The sequence below is a fragment of the Sander lucioperca genome, chromosome 22 (assembly GCF_008315115.2).
Source record: "Sander lucioperca isolate FBNREF2018 chromosome 22, SLUC_FBN_1.2, whole genome shotgun sequence".
Lineage (NCBI taxonomy): Eukaryota > Metazoa > Chordata > Actinopteri > Perciformes > Percidae > Sander > Sander lucioperca.
The window spans coordinates 16675555-16696604 of record NC_050194.1 but is presented as its reverse complement, the minus strand read 5'-3'; the positions used below and the strand labels follow the sequence as shown (position 1 = coordinate 16696604).

The 21050-nt window shown below is 41.6% G+C and overlaps 1 protein-coding gene across 6 annotated transcripts in view; it reads left to right on the top strand.

Moving 5' to 3' along the window:
• vti1a (vesicle transport through interaction with t-SNAREs 1A) overlaps window positions 1–21050 on the top strand; it is a 117555-nt gene that overhangs the window by 83804 nt on the left and 12701 nt on the right. The window contains exon 9 of one of the 6 annotated variants that reach the window (XM_031315305.2): window positions 18974–19023. The exons of 4 other annotated variants lie outside the window; for them this stretch is intronic. In XM_031315305.2, coding sequence (XP_031171165.1) covers window positions 18974–18992 — 19 coding nt within the window. In that variant the 3' untranslated portion in view covers window positions 18993–19023. Of the gene's footprint in view, window positions 1–9808; window positions 9911–18973; window positions 19024–21050 lie in introns of those variants that run through there. One more of the 6 variants, XM_031315304.2, reaches the window with a different exon arrangement.

The window sequence follows — 21050 nt, the reverse complement described above, 5'->3', positions numbered from 1 at the left end:
TTTTTTAATTGAAGCTGAAAGATGGAGCAGATTGCAGTTCAGATGTTCTCTTCCTACCCTTTTCCTTTTTTCATTTATTTATTTGTGTTGCCCTGTTTTAAAACTGCGAAGAGCAAAGGAAAAACATTACAATATGGTGGGGTCAGGAGAGTCAGACCAATGGAGCAGTGGCTTTCTGGCACTTTGCTCTACCTTTATATATACCATCACATGCATTTACAATCCTACACACTCATATATTTTGTCTTCTTCTGTATTTCATTTAATCAGAATACTGGAGTATACCCCATGTATATGACATTGTAGAAGACATGTTTACCCTATTGTACATTCTATTTTTCTTTTGTATTACAGCTGAACTCATCACAGTAGCCATAGCCGAGCTTCGTGTTTTCTGTCCCGAGAGTGGCAGATCACTCCCAGTGGATCACACTCTCTCTGATCTCCTCTCCATGTTGCTGCCACGATAATTCCATGCACTACATTTAAACACATTCCCTTTGCTTTGCAATTTGTTCAGCCTGGCATCATTACCACCCCACTCAACCCCCCCACCCCCGTATTGCTGCATCCCTCTGGGTCCGTCCTATCCCTGGCCTTTTCTGCCCCTCCAGGGAAGCATTCTGTGCTTTTTATGTCCAGTCTGTTTTTATTCTGGCAAAGGAGCAAAGTGCCAAAGCATGAATCATATCTGCCCTCACTGCAACCCCTAGTTAAACTTTATACATGTCAAGATAAGCGCAGCTGTTGTGTGTATGTGCATGCATGCATATTATGGGTATGTTGAGTGGATTAAGGATGTTAGCCTGTAAAGGTATTTGGTGTTGATAGGGGTAGTTTTTACTGTTGGCAGACAAGCAAGTAGTATTGTAAGACCTTGCTGGTCTTCCCTTCACTCTCTACTCATGCTTTGTAGAAGGGATGAATTTATCTACCAATGGGTTCAATCTTATATTGACAGGGTTCTTTTATAGAGAAAATAATAAATACATTTTGATATTAAACTTCTGTTTTATTTTATCAAGTTATTTTACGTTTTTGCTTTTCGAATGTCAGCTAAGTGTCTTGTTTGGAGATAGAAGATACTTTTTGATGTTCCTGTGTGTCTATGTGTGTGCGTGTCTGTGGCTACAGGCTGCTGCTGGGACAATGACAGGGTGCGCCTCATTACTCACTGCTCCTGAGCCAAACAAGCACCACTGCCACCTCTCTCTCTCACTCTCACTCCTGCTTTATCTCTGTCTTTTTCTCTCCACCTCACCCATTAGAGAGTGCTGATGGGACATTTTTTTGCAGAAGGGAAAAGATGCACACAAGCCTGTGCTGTAGAAGGAAGGGTTTTTTGACAAGGGCAAAGACGTGTTGTTGTTTTATATAAGGGATGCATTTGTCTGTTGAGGATTGACTCGCTTAACTGGCTGCCAAGGCCCCCTTTTTCTCCCTACATATCTCCCTTTCTTTATTTTCTAAACCATAGTGGGTTTCTACTTTTTGATACGTCAGGGCAAAGTTGAATTGTAATTATTCCAAATGTGGTAAAAAAAAAAAAAAAAAATCAGAGTTGAAGACAGACTAGCTTCAAAGATGGTAAATAGTGAATGCGTTGGAATTTATTTCAAGGTAGAAGGCATTTGCAATCAAAGCACAACAAACTAAAACTAGTCATATCTTGAGTGAGACTGCTTCATCAGCAAAATTAGCTATCACCTAGTCCCTGAACTGGACATCAAGGCTGAACTTTAGCATTCCAACAAAAAGCACTCTTTGCACCATCACTCCAAATGCTTGAGGGTCAGCCATCCACGACATTAAAGGTGATGCTTCGTTCGACCTCGCTCATACCATCCGAGTTGATAGAACTTCTTTTTCCCCCTCCTTTAACCCTGACAGACTGTCGTTCTGACGAGATGACTGGAGATCAGTGGCGCTCTCATCCCTTGAAGTGGCTCCAGGTGTCACTCCAAGGGTACCCGCCCCGTTTGATCTGCCGTCGAGCGCCTGTCGGGCCACGGCACCCTCTGATTTCCCGGTCAGAGGGGAAAGAGGCTCTCCTGTCCAAAAGTTCCACTGCTACTTTTGAGTGACAGCAAGGGAGAGGGATTGGCAGTTGTGTAGCAAACCACAGCCATAACCATTTGGGAATGGCCTGTTTCCTGTTGTCATTATTTCCTAGCTCCCATTTAGCAGCTATAGGGCACCCTCTCACACACACCCTCATAGGAGCATTGTATAGAGGTGATCTTTATTTGATATGCTAGACCCTGGCAGTTCAAACAACAGAAAAGGAAACAAAATAAACATCAGATGAAACCAAACCAATTTCAATGGTCATGCTATGGGCCTTGTCTTAAGAAGAACAAAAAAAAAACGTCATTTCAAACATCTTCAGATGCTGTCCAAAGGAGGTCCCTATCTTCACTGAAGAGTTGCACAAACAAAAAGGACAGATGAAACAAAATGGAGGAATGGAGGTATATATCGCTTCAGCAAACATAGATGCCTGTATCCTTCCTCCCTTTCATTTTATCACATCCGTTAGGTTTTTCTCCCCACCTACTGTGAGCTTCTGTAGAAATTACAGGTGAGATCTCAGTCTGTGGCAGGGCCTGCCTTTCGTCTAGAGGGAGCAGGGGAAAGAGTGGGGGTTTTGAGGGCGGGGGGGGGTGACTGAGAAGGAGAGGAAAAAGAGATTCATGCTTTGCAGTACTGCTGTGTTGTTTGTGGCACTCTTCCCTTTGTGTGTCTGGCGATAACTTATTCAGCACAGGGCCATTCATCCAGGGGTTGAGCGCGGGCGTCCGTCAAGACGGAAAATAATGAGGCGACAGCAGCGCAGAGGATAGCTTTCTCCCTCTGCCTAGGTCGCCCCCTCCTACTCCTCCTCCCCTTCTTCATCTCCTCCTCCTCCTAGCCTCCCATTACCAGCTGATTTAAATAGATAATAGGGGGTCTTCTTCAGGACATTTTGAAGCAATTAGAACCTATCACATTGTTTCTTATTTGACTGTTGTTCCCTCCCAGCATGCCATTGTGCATACTTCTGGGCATACTATGCAACAGCTGCCTGGAATATTGTGGAATGCCACGGCATTACTGGATGCCAGCATTTGTGTCAAGGAAAAAATAGGGCTTTTTTTATTTCCTATATCTTTGTAATAGACTCTGCATCCATATGCACATGCCGGGCACTATTCCATCTTGAGCAATGCCAGGACATAGGATCCCTTTGCCATGATAAGTTGCTCTTCAGCTGCACTGCTTGCCAGGATAAAGTGGCTCCTGCCCAAACACTTGCACTTTACATACCTTCCCTGCACTTTCAGTCAGCTCTCATTTAATTCTTTCTCTCACCATCTTTGTACAGTAAAAACATACAGATGCATACAGTGTAAAGGGAAGACCTCAGCCCCAGTGCAGTTGAACTACATTTAAATAATTATTACAGCTGGTCAAAAGGAATACATCATTAATAAAGGTGTATCTTATTTGTTGTCCAGTGGGGCTTGAGGTTCTAGATTGCTACTGTGTATAGTTTTATTCCCAACAAAGATATCTAAGTACTTTTTGGAAACAGTAATAGTCTCAACAAAATAAGTCAGCTGTCTGAGTTGTGTTTGCATCAGAATAGATGGTTAAGTATAGTTTTTGCTGTTATAGTTGTTGCCCCTCAGATCTCTCTTTGGCAGGGTGCAAGAGCTTGAAATATTTACAAATGCTGAATTTTGACTCGTTTTCTTTTTTTTTCCTTTTTAATATTTTCTTCTAACCCATCAATCATTCACTGCGCCTCTGTATGTCTGTATCTTATCTGTACAGACCCCCAGGATGGTGCAATGAAACCAAGTCAGTACATTGTTGCCATGTTGTTGATGGCATAAAAGAGCCCCTTTATCACAACAGGCAAAACAATAAAAAAGAGGACCACTTCTTCTTTTAAGGAATTGAAAAGGTTGTAAGGCAAGGCATTTGTAGGCATCAGGATTCAAGAGGAGCTCTGGTCAAAATACTTAGCAGCGCATTGGTCTCTTTTCTAAGCAAAAAGCCTAACCTTGAGTGCTTTTATACTAAACACAAAAATAGATTTTGATTTTTCTATCCCAAAGGCTGGAAGGCAAAAGGACATACCCCATCACCCCACCCATCCCTTACCTTGGTGGTGCTTGCTGTGAAGGACATTCTATGATGTGTCAGTCACAATGCAGTGTACTATTACACAAAAATATAATCAAATTTTTTTTCTAATTCACTCTATTGTCATGTGAAAAAAAGGACAAATTGCAAAGTCAAATTGTTCCTTTTTGTTCTTGGTTTGCTTCTTGTTCTAGTCATATTTCATTTTAATAGTTTCAATAGCAGTAAATAGTGAAATTCATTTTCACTTTTTGAAGCTTTATACTTATTTTCATTGGATTAAATATCCGAACAAAATAGTACAATACCTAATAATCCCTTGTAAACTCTTTAGTGTTTTGTCAATTAATAATATATAATACTTAGATAAATAAAGATTTAGATTCTTTGTCTCAAAGAATCTTTAAGTGATCCAATATCCTCAGTTTCGACATATTAGTATAACAGAACTAAATCACTTCAAACTGACCCCTTAGAAAATGACTGATGTTCATACAAAGATCATTCATCATCAAACATTATTTTAAATTGCCACTGCAGCAGCCTATGGACTGAATGTCAGCCTTGCAACACTGGATGTCCAAGGCCTTAGTTTTAAATTGTTGTAAAAGTGCTGTTATAGTAGCTTATATCATGGTAAATAGATGTATGCAGCTGTTTGTTATCCATAGCCTCACTTAGGCACTTCTTCTTACTAGATTCAGTAGAGCTGATTGCTGCTGGGTGATACTGTATGTGAAATAATGGTTCTTGGACCATGCCACAACAATACTATTTCGGCAGAATGACCATCCATATCCAATGTGATTAAAAAACGCCCAAAGGTTTAAATTATATCATTAGAACAATTACTATAAATTAAACAAGTAAAGACCAAAAACAAGTATCATTGATCTTCTAAGACCAATTTTTTTATTTTTAGAGCTTGCTCTGTGGGTTGCTGTGGGCCAAATGTGATGTCACTTGAAAAGGTTTGCGTGCCCAGTATTTTAGAAAGACCCTCTGACTCAGCCTGCTTAGGCAATGTTAACATTTAGCCAATCTTAGCCACTACCTGTCCTTGTTGTTTGGCATTAGTATTGTTTGAAAAATGAAATGCTGCAACCGAATGTCAGGGATGTTTTATATACTGCATGTGACAAATAAAACAGAGTCACATCCATAGTTATTTGAATTAGCAAGCTCTGACAATGACTCGGGCATGACCACTGAGATGTGTTGAATGCTTTTGGGTGGATGTAGACGATTGAATTATCACAAAATCCACTAAAACACTATTTCTCATTCAATGTGAAACACAGGTTGTTTTGTGTGTTACTCCAAGTCTCCCCAGAGATGCCTTTGTCCCAGTGGTGCATTCTAGTGAAAGCATGGTTGTACGTTGAATCCCAACAGTCCTTCCTCTGACTGATTCATATTTAGTGATGTTGAAAAGGCCTTTTTTCATAATAGATGCCTCAAATCATCATCTGTTGTAGCCAAAATCGTAAGGACAAAGCGGAGTTATGCCACAAAAGCCTGTAGAACCTTGATCAGTGAAGAAAACCCCATTGAGGTCCAATGCCCATAGAGTCCATTTTTAGCCCAGAGACCATTGGAAGTTTTCGAGATGTTGTATAATTAGACGGTATGCAGTTAATCCTAAGAGACTGTTTGGCAGGCGCTGTCTTTCCACTCTGAAGTTTTTCACTCGTATGTAATCGTCTTGAACATGTCAGTCATGGCTTTAGAATTCTTCTTCTTCTTATTGCTTCAAACAGTGTTGACAATTATAGTCAACATTATTGGCAAAGGGGTAAATAGACACATATACCTTGAAATGCTGATGATCTAGCTTAATTCTGAAAAGGGATTCTGTCATGACATACCCTGGCTGAGAAATTTTAGTCAAGTGCAGTACACGTTCAAGCCCTTGGCCTGGCTTGGGTTTTGGGGAGTGAACCAGCCATGCACGGCTGGTAATGACAGGTTCCATGTTGCCCGTGGCTTGTGGCCCACTGCACTGTTTGTTTGGAGAGTGGTGCTCGGCCGTGAAGTGCTGGCCCAGCTGGCAGCAGTTCCGTTGCCCCTTTGGCCCGATGGCTGGGGCTTGTTTAGCCCACACCAGCCAGGCAGACTGGCATCCAGGAGGAGGTGGGGGGGGGGTCTGACAGAGGAGAGGAGCTGTTGGCTGAGCACCCTGGTGCTAGGCTAGGCCTGCTGCCAGCTGGAGAGAAGACTTACCCTCTCACACCTCAATCTTCACGTCTCTGTGGCGAAAGGGATCTTTGTTTGCACCTCAAGGGTCAACACCATCTCATCCCGATCTGTCTCAGCTTGAACAACCTTGCTCACAGAACAGCACTTAAAACTTTGCAAATTTAAGTTACACTAGATAAAGATTAATGTATATACAACTGATTTGAGTAGCAAGCATCACAACTACTCAACATGGCCTGTATCTTAGCCTGGTAGCCACAAAGATAACCCCTACAAAAATATCCAATTCTTTCTAAACCATCACTTAAAGCCCTGAAAACCATTGCCTCTCAAAATTTCGAGCTGCTTTGTTTATTTTCTGAGTGTTTGCTAGGTCGCATGGACATCCTGTCAGCCATTGTGTAAACTTTAAACCCCAACACATATGCTGATGGCGCCAGGGCTTACATTGCTTCAGTGTTAAAGGGAAGTTGTGAGGACATTGATGTCTTGGCCTAGCATCCTAGTGTCACTTTCCCAGCCTGTTTGTGGAGCCCGCCAATCTCCTCATTCTCCTTAGCTGACCTGAATGCATCACTGAGTATCACACACATGTGAGGATCCTGATATTCCAGGTGAAAACAAATGTTTGCTACCATTACCATTGCATTACAATTGTACACAGCATTCGTCTTTTGACCTGGCTCACACTGAGGCTCTGTCGGTTAGATGTTTTGCCTGACTCTTCAGGCCAAGACTGTATTTTATTTAACAAGACGTCGATGCACACCCATTCCATCTAAAAGTTTCCCTGTGGTATAGCATTTCAGAACAGACTTGACATAAACCATTTCTAAACACTGGTTTCATTTCACCGATCTTTAATTACATCGTTTGGTAGAGACCGAGGTACAAAGTTGAAGCAAAGCACCATGTTAGCAAAGCGTATAATAGTGAGGGATACCACAGCCAGAGGATAGTGGGCCGAGAAGAGGGGAAAATATCGTACACAAACAAATGCTGTAAGAAAGCTTAAGGTGTTAAGGGTTCACAGACTTTTACATTTTTCTTTATGAATTGCTAATTGCCCAGAAGATGGGTTGGTTGACCTTTAGCAATTTAAAACTATTCAATTTGTGATGGATCATCTTATATTTTATCATAGTAGTGGAAAGGGACAGTTCTCAATTAATACATTTGTCGTCATTTTCAGAGTATGTTGAGTTGCTGTTAATTCATTTAACTGTGCATACAGTACTAAATATTACTATAAACATAGAATTAGTTCGATAGTTCCTCTGCCATGACCTTTGAATGAACTTCAAGACGTCAAGACAACAGTCCACATTCCCTATTCAGGTATTAATTGTTCATTAAGTATGTGTTGCAGGATTCACGACTGATGCCAGCACTATTAAAACATTGTTACAAATTAAATTGGTATAGTTATTTTGTGCCCATCTTTCATTTCTTTTTCACTGTTACCTAATTTCACAACATATTTAAGCTTAGTGTCAAGAGGCCAGCCATGGTCAGTCAATTAATTGTAGGTATACAAGCCATTGGGTTGCATTCCAGTTGCACAGTGTTTCAGTGTATTATGGTGCCATGAAGAGTATCATTGTAGCCCAGAGCGATGGTTAAGCCTTCCTCCAGCTCTGTGACAAAGGCGGCTGTGAGGTCGTGCCTGAGGCCAGGACTATCAGAGCTATCAGTCCAGCAGAGAAAGAGCATAACAACAAGCCCTGTCAAATAATGGTGTCAACACTGGGATTGTTTAGCTTCATTTGTGCAAAGAATGTCCATGGTTTAATGGTGACATGTCGCTGTCTATTGACTCAATGGGTCGGATTTTACCCTGTTGTTGAATCTGTTTCTCTGTCTGAGCGTGTTTTGCTGTAGAATGGTATATTGTAGTGTATGCTCTACATTGATTTGAAAAATTCTCTTTCCTCAAACTTTAAGATGTCAGAAAGGTCATTTGTCAAGGATAGTTGGCCTAAAGACATACATGTGAGAGGTGACATAATAACTCATGTTTCACTGAAGCTTTTCTTTCCTCCCACTGACTGTACGTACACTACACACCGCCGCCGACTTGAACTTCAAAGTTACAGGAAGTCATTAATTTTCAATGGAAGCCGGCTTTTCTCAGCTGCAAGAAGCGGCAAATCTGTCAGCGTTGCGTTTTGGGCGTGTTGAGCAACCAGAGCGTCAAGCAGAAAGTTGAAGTTTGGTGAACTTTATGGTAATGAGCTATGACGCGGTTCAGCGGCAAACGACCAGCAACCAATCGGAATATAGACATCCTTCAGGCTGGCTGGTTCCAGAGAAACATACAATGTAAACTTTCGTTCCTACCAAAACATTAGTTCCAAGAAAATGGAGGAAAAGCTCATCATCGCTGTTGCTGGGTTCCCTAGAATTTATGATATGACTTTGTTTGCATATAGGGACCAGTTAAATAAAAACGAGGCATGGGATAATATAGCTGGGATAGTTGGTGTCTCCGGTGAGTTGGTGAAGTGTATTATGATGATTTTTATTATTTTTAACTAGGAGTGATTTAATTGCACAACAATGAGCAGTTTCCAAAGTTTGGAATCAGTTATACACCAAACACAACAACTACCAAAAACAAAGACAAGAAAATACGTAGTGGTGACCACAATTTGACCACAATTTGATCTAAAGAGCCGACTTGTTGACTATCCCTTTGGAAAAACAGCTGATCTGTTGCGCACCATTTTCTCTCACTCACTCTTCACAGAGAAACAGCTGATCAACGATCTACTAGCATACAGAGCTGTGAGATATTGTAATCAAATATATAAATGAAAATAGGTTGAGTATAACTAATATTTACATATACATATATTTACATATAGGCCTATACAGATGCGTCACGTCAGAGCGGCCAAAGCATCAAAAGCTTCCCCGTACTTTTTGACAAGCGTCCTTGACAGGGCGGCCAGAGCTTCTTTTGCAGCTCAAGTAGGCGGCGGTGTGTATGTACAGTGAGAAATTCCCAGTTTTTTTCCTATTTGTTTATTAAGTTTGGTTGTCGTTCAGTCATTTATATTTAGAATTAGGGATAATCCTGAAAGTCTGACAGTGAGCATGTAAGGTTTATTGTCCCGGAGCTGAACTTACAAATTGACTTTTCAATTGTTTCTTAGTGATCTTGTGTCTGCAGTTTATGATGGGCAGACACCACAGCGTCTGTGAAAACTTTCGCTTATTAAATGTGGCTTTTTTCACATGCATTTCATGGTTTTGAGCGATAAGATCTATGTTAAAATAAAAGACAGTTTTCAGTGTTAAATGTGGGCATGCTGTTATGAAGGAGTCTTTCCGGATTGCTAGTTGCCTTCTGAACTGTCAGAATGTCCGTTATTATTGAGCCCCCTCTGCCATCTCTCACCCTCCGAGTTTTAGAACTTCCTTTACCTGACTGGCTGGATAAAATGATTTCTTTTCTCCCCTTCTTCTTTTCTAGTCAGAATATTGCTTCCCTCCACTGCCACGCCACATCCCCCTCCCTCTCTCCTAACGGTAAACGTTAAGATCCAGGAGTGGATCAATGGCTGTTATCCTTTGATGTGCTAGGACGCATTACGAGCGGTGAGTTCTAATTGGAGCAGAGAGCTGAGGATCAATGTTGGCTGTAATTGACTGACACAGGGATGGGTGTGAGACTTTATTATCATTAATATTTAGACATGATGTGGGAGGAACCAGCCAAGGCTAAATGTACAACGGCGGTGCGAGCCTTTGATCTCTGGAGATAAGCAGATTGATTGGAGGTTGGCTGAAGGAAAAGAGGTCACCAAAGTGTGGCGAGCTGGATGAACAAATTAGCGAGGCCTGCACCCTGGATTTTATCGGATTTCTTGGGGAAGTATCCCTTCGGTCCAGGAAAGGTCATCCTAGGCCTCAGTCCTCCCCATTGCTAAAATAACAGCCTGGCATCTGGTAAGCATCAAGGGAGATAACTATTGTATTAACAGAAATGACACCATTATGCATTCATTAATTCAGGAGTTACTGAAAGAGCAAAAAAAATCCCAAATAACCATGCCCAATGCCCTGGTTTAGGCGTTTTTGTAACCTCACATGGTTTAGTTTTCTCTATGAATCTTACTAGTTTTGCGATGGATTTAGATTTACTAGTGAGAGGAAGGAGTGATGAAGAGACATTTCGTGTTTGTCTTTTTGACAGGGTTCATTGTTTGGGAGATGTAACACAATATGAAGGAAAAAGAGGCCCTACAGGGCTCGGGGCTGCTTCCTTGGTGTCAGCATACACATGATGATGTTACCTAATCTTATGGGTAAAGAGGAGGTTAGACTGTCTGATGGAACACTCCATGTCTCGCAGCATGACTAGAGGGGGCAGGAACTATCCACTGTGTCTGTGGAGGCTAAGGGCACGCTGAAACTGTGAGGCTGTGATGTATACGTTCAGTTCTGTCTCCTTTGTTTTTGTCGCCGGGATCACCAGGGACTGATACCTTAATCATTGTAGCAGGACAAAGGTGGGTAACAGGTCGCACAATAACAGGTGTGTTAGTTTTCTGTGACCTGCCACCTGATTTCAGACAGAATGAGAAACCCAGCAGGATCCAGGTCAGCAAGAATAATGATCCTGAAAAGAGATTGAGTGAGAGGTGCTGTGTTGTAAAATGACAGTAGCTTTATTTTGACACCCAGGTTTTCCACAAAGTCCATCAATCAATTATTTAAGAAAAATATGTCTTTATGTCGCACCATTTATACAAAAAATGTTGCTCAAAGTGCTTTATAGGTGCAAACAGACAATTACAGGTGAAGAGATAAAATAGAGCAACAAAGGTTCCTCTGTGTTCATCCAGTGCATATTGGTGATTGATGTCCCATTGCAGTATGAACCATTGTGTTTGAATGTGCTTTGATTACATTTTGGGTTTAACTGTATGCAATTAGGACACTGTTTATTGTTTATTTGGATCACCATTAGTTGTTGTCTTGTCAGCAACCACTGTTGGCATCAGCTCCTCTTCCTAGGGTTTATATTAAAAGTACACACTATAATTTGACTGTAATGTTGCGCTACATGCAGTAAATAATACAGAGTGTTTGGGAGAGCTGCATTATTAATGAACAAGCTAAAACTAAGAAAATATTGCCAATGTAAACCATTCCTTGAATTGAATTTTAAGTCATACAAGCAGAAGGTGATTAAGTATAATATGCAGTAAAATAGAGCTTTTGTAAACAGTATTGACGATAGGTCTGCTTTTGTCTTTATATTAATGGCTTTCCATTCATGTGTACATCCCTAACAGTACATTGTGCAGAGGCTAGTACCATTGTGGAAACAACCATTGTGCAACAAATGGCCCATTGTGTGACAGCTTCAGCAGTGTTAACACATATATGTACAGTATCTTTTGTGTTTGGTTCAGCAAATGTGTACAAAGCATGCACTGTCTATGAACCTTCAGTACCAACCAAAGATAAGGAAGTTTTCTCAATTATAACTTCAAAATATACACTTCATTCATAAATAATAAACATGGTAAGATGAACACAGATATCTTGGCAGAAAGAGCTGGTATTTGCCATGTAGAACTTTGCTTTTCATCAATAGTGAAAGCCATTGTCCTTTTCTCAATGAATATTTGCACTAAGGCCAGCTTTTGTGTTTTTGCCGTAACAGTTCAGTGTTTTCAATGTGCCAACATTTTCAAAGTTCTTGTTTAGCCTCTTGTAAGAGGCTCGTCTTTCGACAGTTAATGTTAAAAGTTAGCTCAGTACTTGATATGCTCTGTTGTGTGCCCGGATGTGTGCGTGAATATTTCTAAAGTGTGTTTATGTGTGCATGCCGGACTTTGTGTATTTGTCTTTATTTCTGTTGTGTGGCTCTGGTGTGTGTGCACATGCCTGTGTGCATGTGAATGAGGGAGTGAGATAAGAAAGAGATGAAGAGTCGTTCAGAGGAGCTTTCTCATTCAGAGGCGTCCCCATCTGTTCGCCTGGGCCTAATTGTTCCTGGGTGCGAAGACATGGAAAAAAGGGAGGAAAGCAACTGTACTCGTCCCCTGTCCCAGAGTTATTTCTGTAACATTAAAAGAGCGCCACCAGCACGCTCCAGATTATTGCCATGTAAATAATGGCACTTGGCTCGATTCCCCGCTAATGAATGTCATTTACTTTTCCAAACGAGGATTAATTATCGACTGAGGACCCCTCTCTCCTCCCACAGGGAGCACGTCGCAATTAGCTGCCAAAAGATGGCTGCTAATATTTGTGTTTTTTAAATTCATCTATATGTACGTAAGAGTGCATATGTTCCTGTGACATGGTGAATAACCTCCCAATTAACTGTCTGCTTAATTCTGTGCCGTAACTGAGAGAGACCCATGAGAGGAGAAGAGCAGCTTCATATCCTTGCTTCAGTTGAATAAGGCTTTTGGTTGGATGTTGGTATTGGACATTGTTGTTGTGAAACTATGGAAAAAAGAGAGCTGTGCTGCTTTGGAGCCAGCCTCCTGGTTGCAAAATAAGGCCAGGAAAACAAACACAGGCCTCAAATTAGATTTCCCAAAACATTGCATTCCCTCTCATTTTACACACCACTGTGGCCTGCAGACGAGAATAGAATAACCCGTGAAATCCGCTTCGGATTCAGAATGACACAGTCACTGGAACGCTTGACAAAGGGATGCCCTTTGGATCTATCTGATGACCCCATCTCCTTTTGAAAAAAAATCTGAAAGTCTTACATCTTTTACCTACTGCACTTTAGGTATGTTGTGAAACTGCCCAGCTTATGTGGATTTGCTCTCACTGATACAGTCAGGCTATTAAAAACTTTTCCTCCTTACTCTCACTCTTGAACTCTCATGTCAAATCTACCTCTCTTTCCTCACTCCATCCCTCCCACTCTCCTCCTTTTTTCACCTCTGTCGAATTGCCTTTCCTTGCGTGGGCTATGTGAGCTGATGCACTTAACCCAAATGAAGGAGAAGATGTGGATAAGGGTTATTTCTGTCGCCAATGGCACCGTTTGAGGTGTGGACCCCCTCCTGAGAACCCGAGACTTTGATAATGCTGCAGAGCTGAAGGGGTTAAATTTAAAAAGGCTCTGACTTCTGAGAAATATGAAGAGATCTGTGCTGCCAGGTTTAAACCTAAAAGTAATTTTCAGTTTTTGTTTTGTTGCAGTGTTTTCTTTTTTTACTTTCATGTTGTCAAGTAGCCTTTGACCAGCTGACCAAGGAAGTGACAATAACAATGTTTGTTAAAGAAGATTTTTATATTGAAAGAAATCACAATGTTTATTCAGTGGAGGTCAAGGTGAGAGCAGCCATGCAAAAAGGGGGCTTGTGTGTCAGACATGCCCACAGAGACAGGGGTTATGATAATAGATAACTGTGAGAAAAGCTTTCAGGGAGGGAGTCCAGAAGAGGTGGCAGTTGGACACGTACTATACCATGGGCTATAGTCATCCACCCTCCCCCTTTTCCACCATGTTTTATGGCTAGATTCTGTAACTGTTCCCTGGCTCACCTCGCAGTGTGAAATGAGCAAGTCTCGACTATGCTCTCCACCCCACCCCACGAGCTCACAGACACACGTGAGCGCAGCCAAGAATGGTGTTTCTGTTTGGGTCTAAACATGTGGAGGTTTATGATCTGCTGAGTGTTTCATTTGAAATGCAGTCGTACGGTATGTCACAGTGCTTGGGGAAATGTTTGTGTGTGTGCATTTAAGCGTGTGTTTATAATTTTCTTAAGAGAGATGGACTTTTTGTCTGTGCGTACTTACTGTACTGCTGACATTACATTTACATTAGCAGATAAACGATCGAAGGGCCTCATCTTTGCTCAGTGGAAATTTACAATCCCAAATAAAATGAAATATTCTAGCATTCCTACATCACCCTCTAATCCTTTTCTACCTTCTTTTAACTAGTGTCTCTGGCCCTTTCCTTACTTACTTTCTCTCTTTCTCTCTGGGAGAGGGTGGGGGGCATGCTCCAGGCTGCAGCAGGTTTTGCAGGTTCTAAAAGGTACGAGAATAATTTTGGATCTGCTCTGTTTCATCATCTCCCGCTGTCAGAAGTTTGTTTCTGAAGCAGGAGCTTTAACACATGCTTCCTCGGATGATGTGTCACAAGTGGCACTTTGTTGAGCAGTTGTATTTGTCTCTGGCAGCTTTTACATAGTGGAAATGAACAGGGATTGTGCAGTGAACAAGTTGTGATCTCTGTTTAGTGTAAACCAGGGCTTTGTCAGAACTTGTATTCTTGTTGTGTCGTGTTTGTGTTCTTTTCTGTGTTTGATTTGTTTTTGGGTATGGAAGTTTCCCACAGTCTCACCCAGACACTATTCTATACCCCTGACATTAAATGTAATATTACCTTTTATTTAGTTCCCGGATATTCACAACTACTGTATCTTATGTACCATGACCAAGAACCCTTTGCATATTTGTAATGTGAATATATGTTGATCCAACACTTGGAAAACCTTTAGTCAGTTGAGTTATTCCACAAGTGCAAAGAAAAATTACTTATTAAATTAGTCATTTTGCAGTGTCATTCACATTGTTGCTGAAATGCAGGCATATAGGAGGTGTTATCAGGTGATGCAGCCTTTGGAAGATGTGGATAAAGTAAAGATAAACCTTTCTATACTGTAGTGAGTAGAACATACAGTGGATAATTTAACACAGCAGTCATTCGGTTCGTGTTTTCATGCAGGTCTGCTTTGGAATAGGTACCCTTTTGACATATAATTGTTTGTTACTAACTCAAACCCCTTGAAACTACCTGTGTAGTTCAAAGGAGGATGTTGTCAGAACCTGTGGATGTGAAGGAGTTGAAATGTTTTTTTTTAAGGGCCTGTGTGCATGAGGTTTAAGTGAATAAACAGATAAATAACCACCAGCCCTTGTAGAACGAGTCCTTTTGGCCATGGGCCAAACAGGTAATTCCTCCGGCATAGTTTTTGAAGGGCCACAGCAAGCCAAGCCTGCCTCAGCAGTCAGACTGTCTGCACATTTCTGCCGCTGATGGCATACCAGGGGCGCCATTTTCCTCTCTGAGACAGACAAGCCGGAGGATCTGATTGGCCTTCCGCCAAAGCGCACTCACAAAGACTCCTTTGACAGCAGGTCAGTCGGTTAACCAAGCAGTAGGCAGAGGGAGAGAGGGATGAGCCAGGAAAAAAACACTTCTTCACCTCTTCACCCTTAAGCTTCATTAAAGGGTTCTTCACACAAAAAAAAGATGCACTCTCCTGTTTGTCAAAAAATTGAATTTGTTTTTTGAGAGCAAGTTACATTAGTGTCTCTCACCGGGACGACTGGATGCTGGTTACACATCCGCAGACATAGTCTCAGTGTGTGCAATATAATTAATGGGTAAATTTGACCTATGCTTGTATTTATGTTTTATGTGTTGGTCTACATCTTCTGGGACATCCAGTGCTGACAAAAGCATGCCTTAGGTATGTAATCATCTGCTAAAACTGACAATAATCAATAATTAGTATTGCCTACCTGAAATAATATAAAGCAGCCCCAGTATATAAGATGAAGGTAAAATGTGTGTATTCTATGGCGGTATTTAATGCAAACTTGGAGAAATTTCTGAAGTATTTTTGTCGGAATTGGTAGATGTTTTGATTTACAGAGCGAATGGAAATGTTTGAGTGTAACATTAATATTGAGTCTGCATTTTGACCAAGATAAATATGAGCTCATCCTTGTTATGATGCTGATGGAGCCTTACATCTTATATTTTCATCGTAAAGCTGTGTAGGAGCTGACACGGTAGCACTAAATAGCTGCGGATGTTCTCTTGTGTGCTCCTGCGCTCATTATCTCTCCAGTCCAGGCCTTGCTTCTCTGCTTTCTCCTGCCGCCCATCTCCTCCCCTGTGTACCAGCCGCTTTGCATACGACTGATGTTTAAATGCTGCATTGTTAACTGACGTGGGGTAGCCCTTTGCTGACCCGGGAGGTATTTGCTCGTTTGATCATGGGGCAGCAGTTTTAATGTATTGAAGCAGTGCCGCTCCGTAAAGCCCCTAGTATAAGTGGAGATGGAGGGCGAAGGCAGGACGAGGGATCCATTGGTTGCAGGCCTGACAGTATAGAAGGAAAGTAATTATTAGAATATCTGTTGGTCAGCAAGGCCAGAGGGGACACTGCTGACCCTGCATTTCCACTTATGCTGCGATGGTGGGTGTTGGTATTCCAGAGGGGTGTTGCGAGGGCTGTGGCAAAGACAGAGAACAGAGCTCCATTGACGATATTGTTTCGATATTTGTGTTTTTCTATTAGTATAAGTTTCTTTCAGTCTTTGTTCTGTGGTTTCTCTTTTTTATTGTTTGTCCTCCTGCTGTCTGATCTGCATCCTCTAAAATGGACCTCTCACCGCAGCCCTTAGCCATGAGGGCTTTTATATAACCAGACAAAAGTTTTGTTCATTTTCTTCTAATACAGTTAATATTTTTGCACAAAGCTTTTGCTATTGCCTTTCACATCCAGCCATCAATTCAACCTACAATCAACCCTACAGTTAAGTTCTTGGCCTTTAGTTTGTCACAAAGACTGGAAGAAGTTAACCGAAAGGCCCAGTGTCAGTGAAAACCACCTTGCCATCACGTCTGTGTCACTGGGCACAATAATCCCACTTCGCCAGCTGACAACGCAACAGAAAGAAGTGTTAAGGAAAAAGCAAAAACAATGACACAAACAGTGTACAAGTTTGTGTTTACACCTTGGGACCTGTGTATGAAGACCTTGCTTGCGCTGAAGCTAACCAGGCTCTGGCCCCTCCAAAGAAAATATTGAACAGCCATACACCCTTCTAGCCCTTTTCCTTACCCTTCTTTGCCCTTTTTCTCTTGCTATCCTGTCTTTTTCTCTTTGGTTCCTTTCTTGTGGGAAGTCTCTTAGAGCGGCAGTGACCATAGATACCAGGGGAAAAAAACAGTAAAAAAAAAAGTCGTTGCTCGACTTGATCATTAATATTTGATCGACAGTTCCCCCCATGAATTTCCAATAGCATTCCATATCGAGCTTGTGATGTGCTGAAAGTAAGGCTACAGAGGGAGATGTCCACATGTGTTATGCTTGTAAGTTTGTCAGCCTTGCAAATGTCACAAAGTCAGATGGAGTATCTTGTCTTTTGATGTTCACAACACTAAGTATGTCATCATGTCATTAAGGTATATCTTTGCCTTTATATTCCCTTCTGAATAATCATGTTAACATGCTTTAGGTGAACTCTCGTTTTTATATCTATGTGAAGCACCATGGGTCCTCTTGAGATCTCACAACTGTATTCTGCAAATATGGATTGGCTCTTGCATTTACAAAAGTCCCAAAGCAGCCCAACTGCCCCTTGACTTTTGAACCACGGTTCACAGGAAAGCAGAGGTGAAGCAACAATCTGCATCTCTCATGGTGTCTCACGCCCACGCTGCTGCTGAGAAAGAGAGTAAGAATGCCACATGAGTTTACCTCAAGCGGTGGAAGAAGAGAAAATGAATTGAAGGATTCTTGGTCGATTAACACAGGCTGTCAAAGCCGGCCCTTAAAAGTTTGTCTTAGTCTCTTTCTGTTGCTCCCTATCTTTTCCCATTTGCTTGCTTCTTTGCTTAGTCTTCCTTTTTTCCTCCTCTTTTTTTTTTTTTTGCAAAAGGCTGACCCTACATGGCTGCAGGCCCCTGATTAGTAGGGCTTCAGAGCGCAGAGTCTATTGACCGGGCCTCCAGAACACTAAGCACATGTAGCAGGAGCAACAAGTCAATAACGCTGTTGCTGTAACCATCCCCGTCACACTGGTGGCTTCCCCCCCCCCCACACATTCCAAGTGCTTATTTTTCATGTGTTGGGGGAGAGATTTGATGGAGAGGCAGGCAATCATGAGCAAATCAGTGTCACTCAGAGGGCCTGGTGTGCACACTTGCTCTTTTTCTTTCCTATCTGCCTTTTTCTTTTTATAAACCTCTTTTCTCCATTCAGGACATCTGGGTTTGGCTTCAGCGTTGGTTAACTGGTGATTTCCTCCATGTAAAAAAACTGTTGCTTGAGTTTATTCTGAACCGTTATCTAACTTCCCTTTCTCATCTCTCCCTGCTCGACTCCTCCCCTATTTCCCCTCTCTCAGGCTCTCTCAGCTTAGACACAGGGAATAGGGAAGCTAGTCTGCAAATTTAATGGAGCAGCATGGATTATTTAGACTGACTAAAGCCTCCCTTGTAGTGTCAAATGGGGGGTTGTGGGATGACATTATACCCCTACATTCTCTCTCTCTCTCTCTCTCTCTCTCTCTCTCTCTCTCTCTCTCTCTCTCTCTCTCTCTCTCTCTCTCTCTCTCTCTCTCTCTCTCTCTCTCTCTCTCTCTATCTTTACACAGCTTACCTGCTGGATAAACAGCTCTGTACCTGCATGTCCAAACAAGGCAGACCTGATGGTTCACATAATCCTTAATTGTACTGTGTTATTTCACACCAGATTGCCAGACGCGCTCCCCTAGGTTTTCACACGTTTTACTCAACACCCTGTGATGCAGACACACACGCAAAATTGCACTCGCACACATGCACATATACAGAAGTTTGACACTGTGACCTTTGGCTGGCTTAGTCCTTCCATACCTGCAGGACAGAGCAAGGGGTGTGAGTGGCCCAACGGGCATGAGTTCAAGTTCAAGGCAAGTTCATGTCTTCTTCTCTTCGCTCACCTGTGGCCCTGATATGAAACCCTGGCTTGGTTAGTCTGCATTCTGTCCACACTGACATACAAACGTGACCTTTAACCTCTGGAGACTAACACAGGAAAGCAGCTTTAGTCGCTTTCTTTACTGGCGGACTTCCTGCTGTCCTAGATATCTGATCTGTGGCAGATTGAGACCAAATTAACAACTCCACATGAAGAGAGGTCAGCCTTCCACTTCATTCCCCATTTCACTAATTATGGAAGTCTATTGCTGTCATACCTAACTATTACATTACTCTAGTGCCTTCACTATACTAAAATGGCTGTCGTAAAGACACCATATGTACCGCTCAGTGACGTTTGTGTGTTTTCAGAAGTGTTTTAAGTGACCTTATTTTGACCCAACCGAGCATTCAGTTCTCTATACTCCTTATACGTTTGTCAAATGCATCATTATTTAAAATGCAGATTCTTGTAAGCAGCACAGAAAATACAAAAGAAAGGGAGACATTGTTTCTTTTTTATGGAAGGGTTTAACATCCATGAAAAAGAACATCTTATAATGCATACAGTTTACCACAGTATTTTAAAGTAACTTTGAGTGTATGTGGGCTGCCAATGCAGACTTGTGTGTACAAACATGTAAACAGTCTGCTTGTGTCACTTGTAATGGTTCTGTAAACCAGTATTTTGTTTTCTTTTGTGCATTAAACATGGATGCAGGCACAGATGCACACTTTCGAGAGACTGGTGATTTGAACAAACTTTGTCATAGAAAATGTTTTATTTTTCAACTTACATGTGAAATAATGTTTGGATTTTGAGTTGGCGAGCGCAAGCTCTTTGTGTGTGTGTGTGTGTGTGTGTGTGTGTGTGTGTGTGCGTGTGTGTGCGTGCGTGTGTGCGCGCGCGCATGCTGGTGGGCAATATTGCAACATCATCTGTATCCAGAGACGCACAGGATGCAGAACTAAAACCACACAGGACTTGAAGCAAATATTTAGAGAGTTGATTTAAAATGGCAAACAAACACCACGCGGAGGAGCTTCCTTACCAGTTAGTAAAAAAGACTCCGACATAAACACTAATATCCTCATCGCTTCTTTGTCGTGGAATCCTAAACAGATGTGTCTTTAGGCCCAAAGAGTTGGAAGCATTTATCTGATGAATGGTTTTGTTTTGAGAGGAACCCAGTTTAAGGCACGAAATGAAACTGTCGTGACAAGTCCTTGTGAAGATAAGTGCTTTGATTCCAACTTGTATAAAACAGTTTAAACTAATAACTATGGTAGTCAAGGCACGATAAGGAAATAGATGTCCTGTCTTTTCCCAATCACCACAACTTTAAATCATGTTTAAACACAAAAAAAAAAAAACGTTATGGTGTTAGTATTTCTTTTTTTACATTGCGAGTCCAAAAATTTCATCAGTTTGAGCTTGAAGAAGTCAGGTCAAATTTCACAACAGTAGAGATGGTGTTAGTTGTCAGACTGTCTGGATATGTTACTCCCTGCTCACCCAACACAAACGGTAACAGAAAAACATCTTAGTGTCTTTCCATAAAAGTAACAACAATAAAAGCACTCACTTTGAAAAGTTATGCTCAGAAAAAGCTATGCAATAATTAGTTAAAAAAAAACACTGTGTGATGCATAAGCAGTCTCTTTCCTCCCAATTTGTGTCACTATGTTGTACCAGTAACAAAGCATGCAGATGCCATTAACCATTGCCTCAGGTGTCCTATGCTCCCTAAGCATCCCAGCTCTACATCTTCTGTCTTTTTTCTTCTTTACTGAAAGTGAGCAGTAGTGTGCACACATGATTTATGTGCTTTAATGAGATTTCAATACTGAACAAACAATAAAAAAATTATGGACATCATAGTTTTGGAGCTTACAGCCCTTAATGGCTAATGTTACGCCCATTTTCACAGAGGCCAGTAATCAGATCTACAGCTGGCCCTCGCAGAATGTGTACTAGGGTCGATTGTGCGTTTTGGGAATTCTTAGCAGAAAGTAGAAA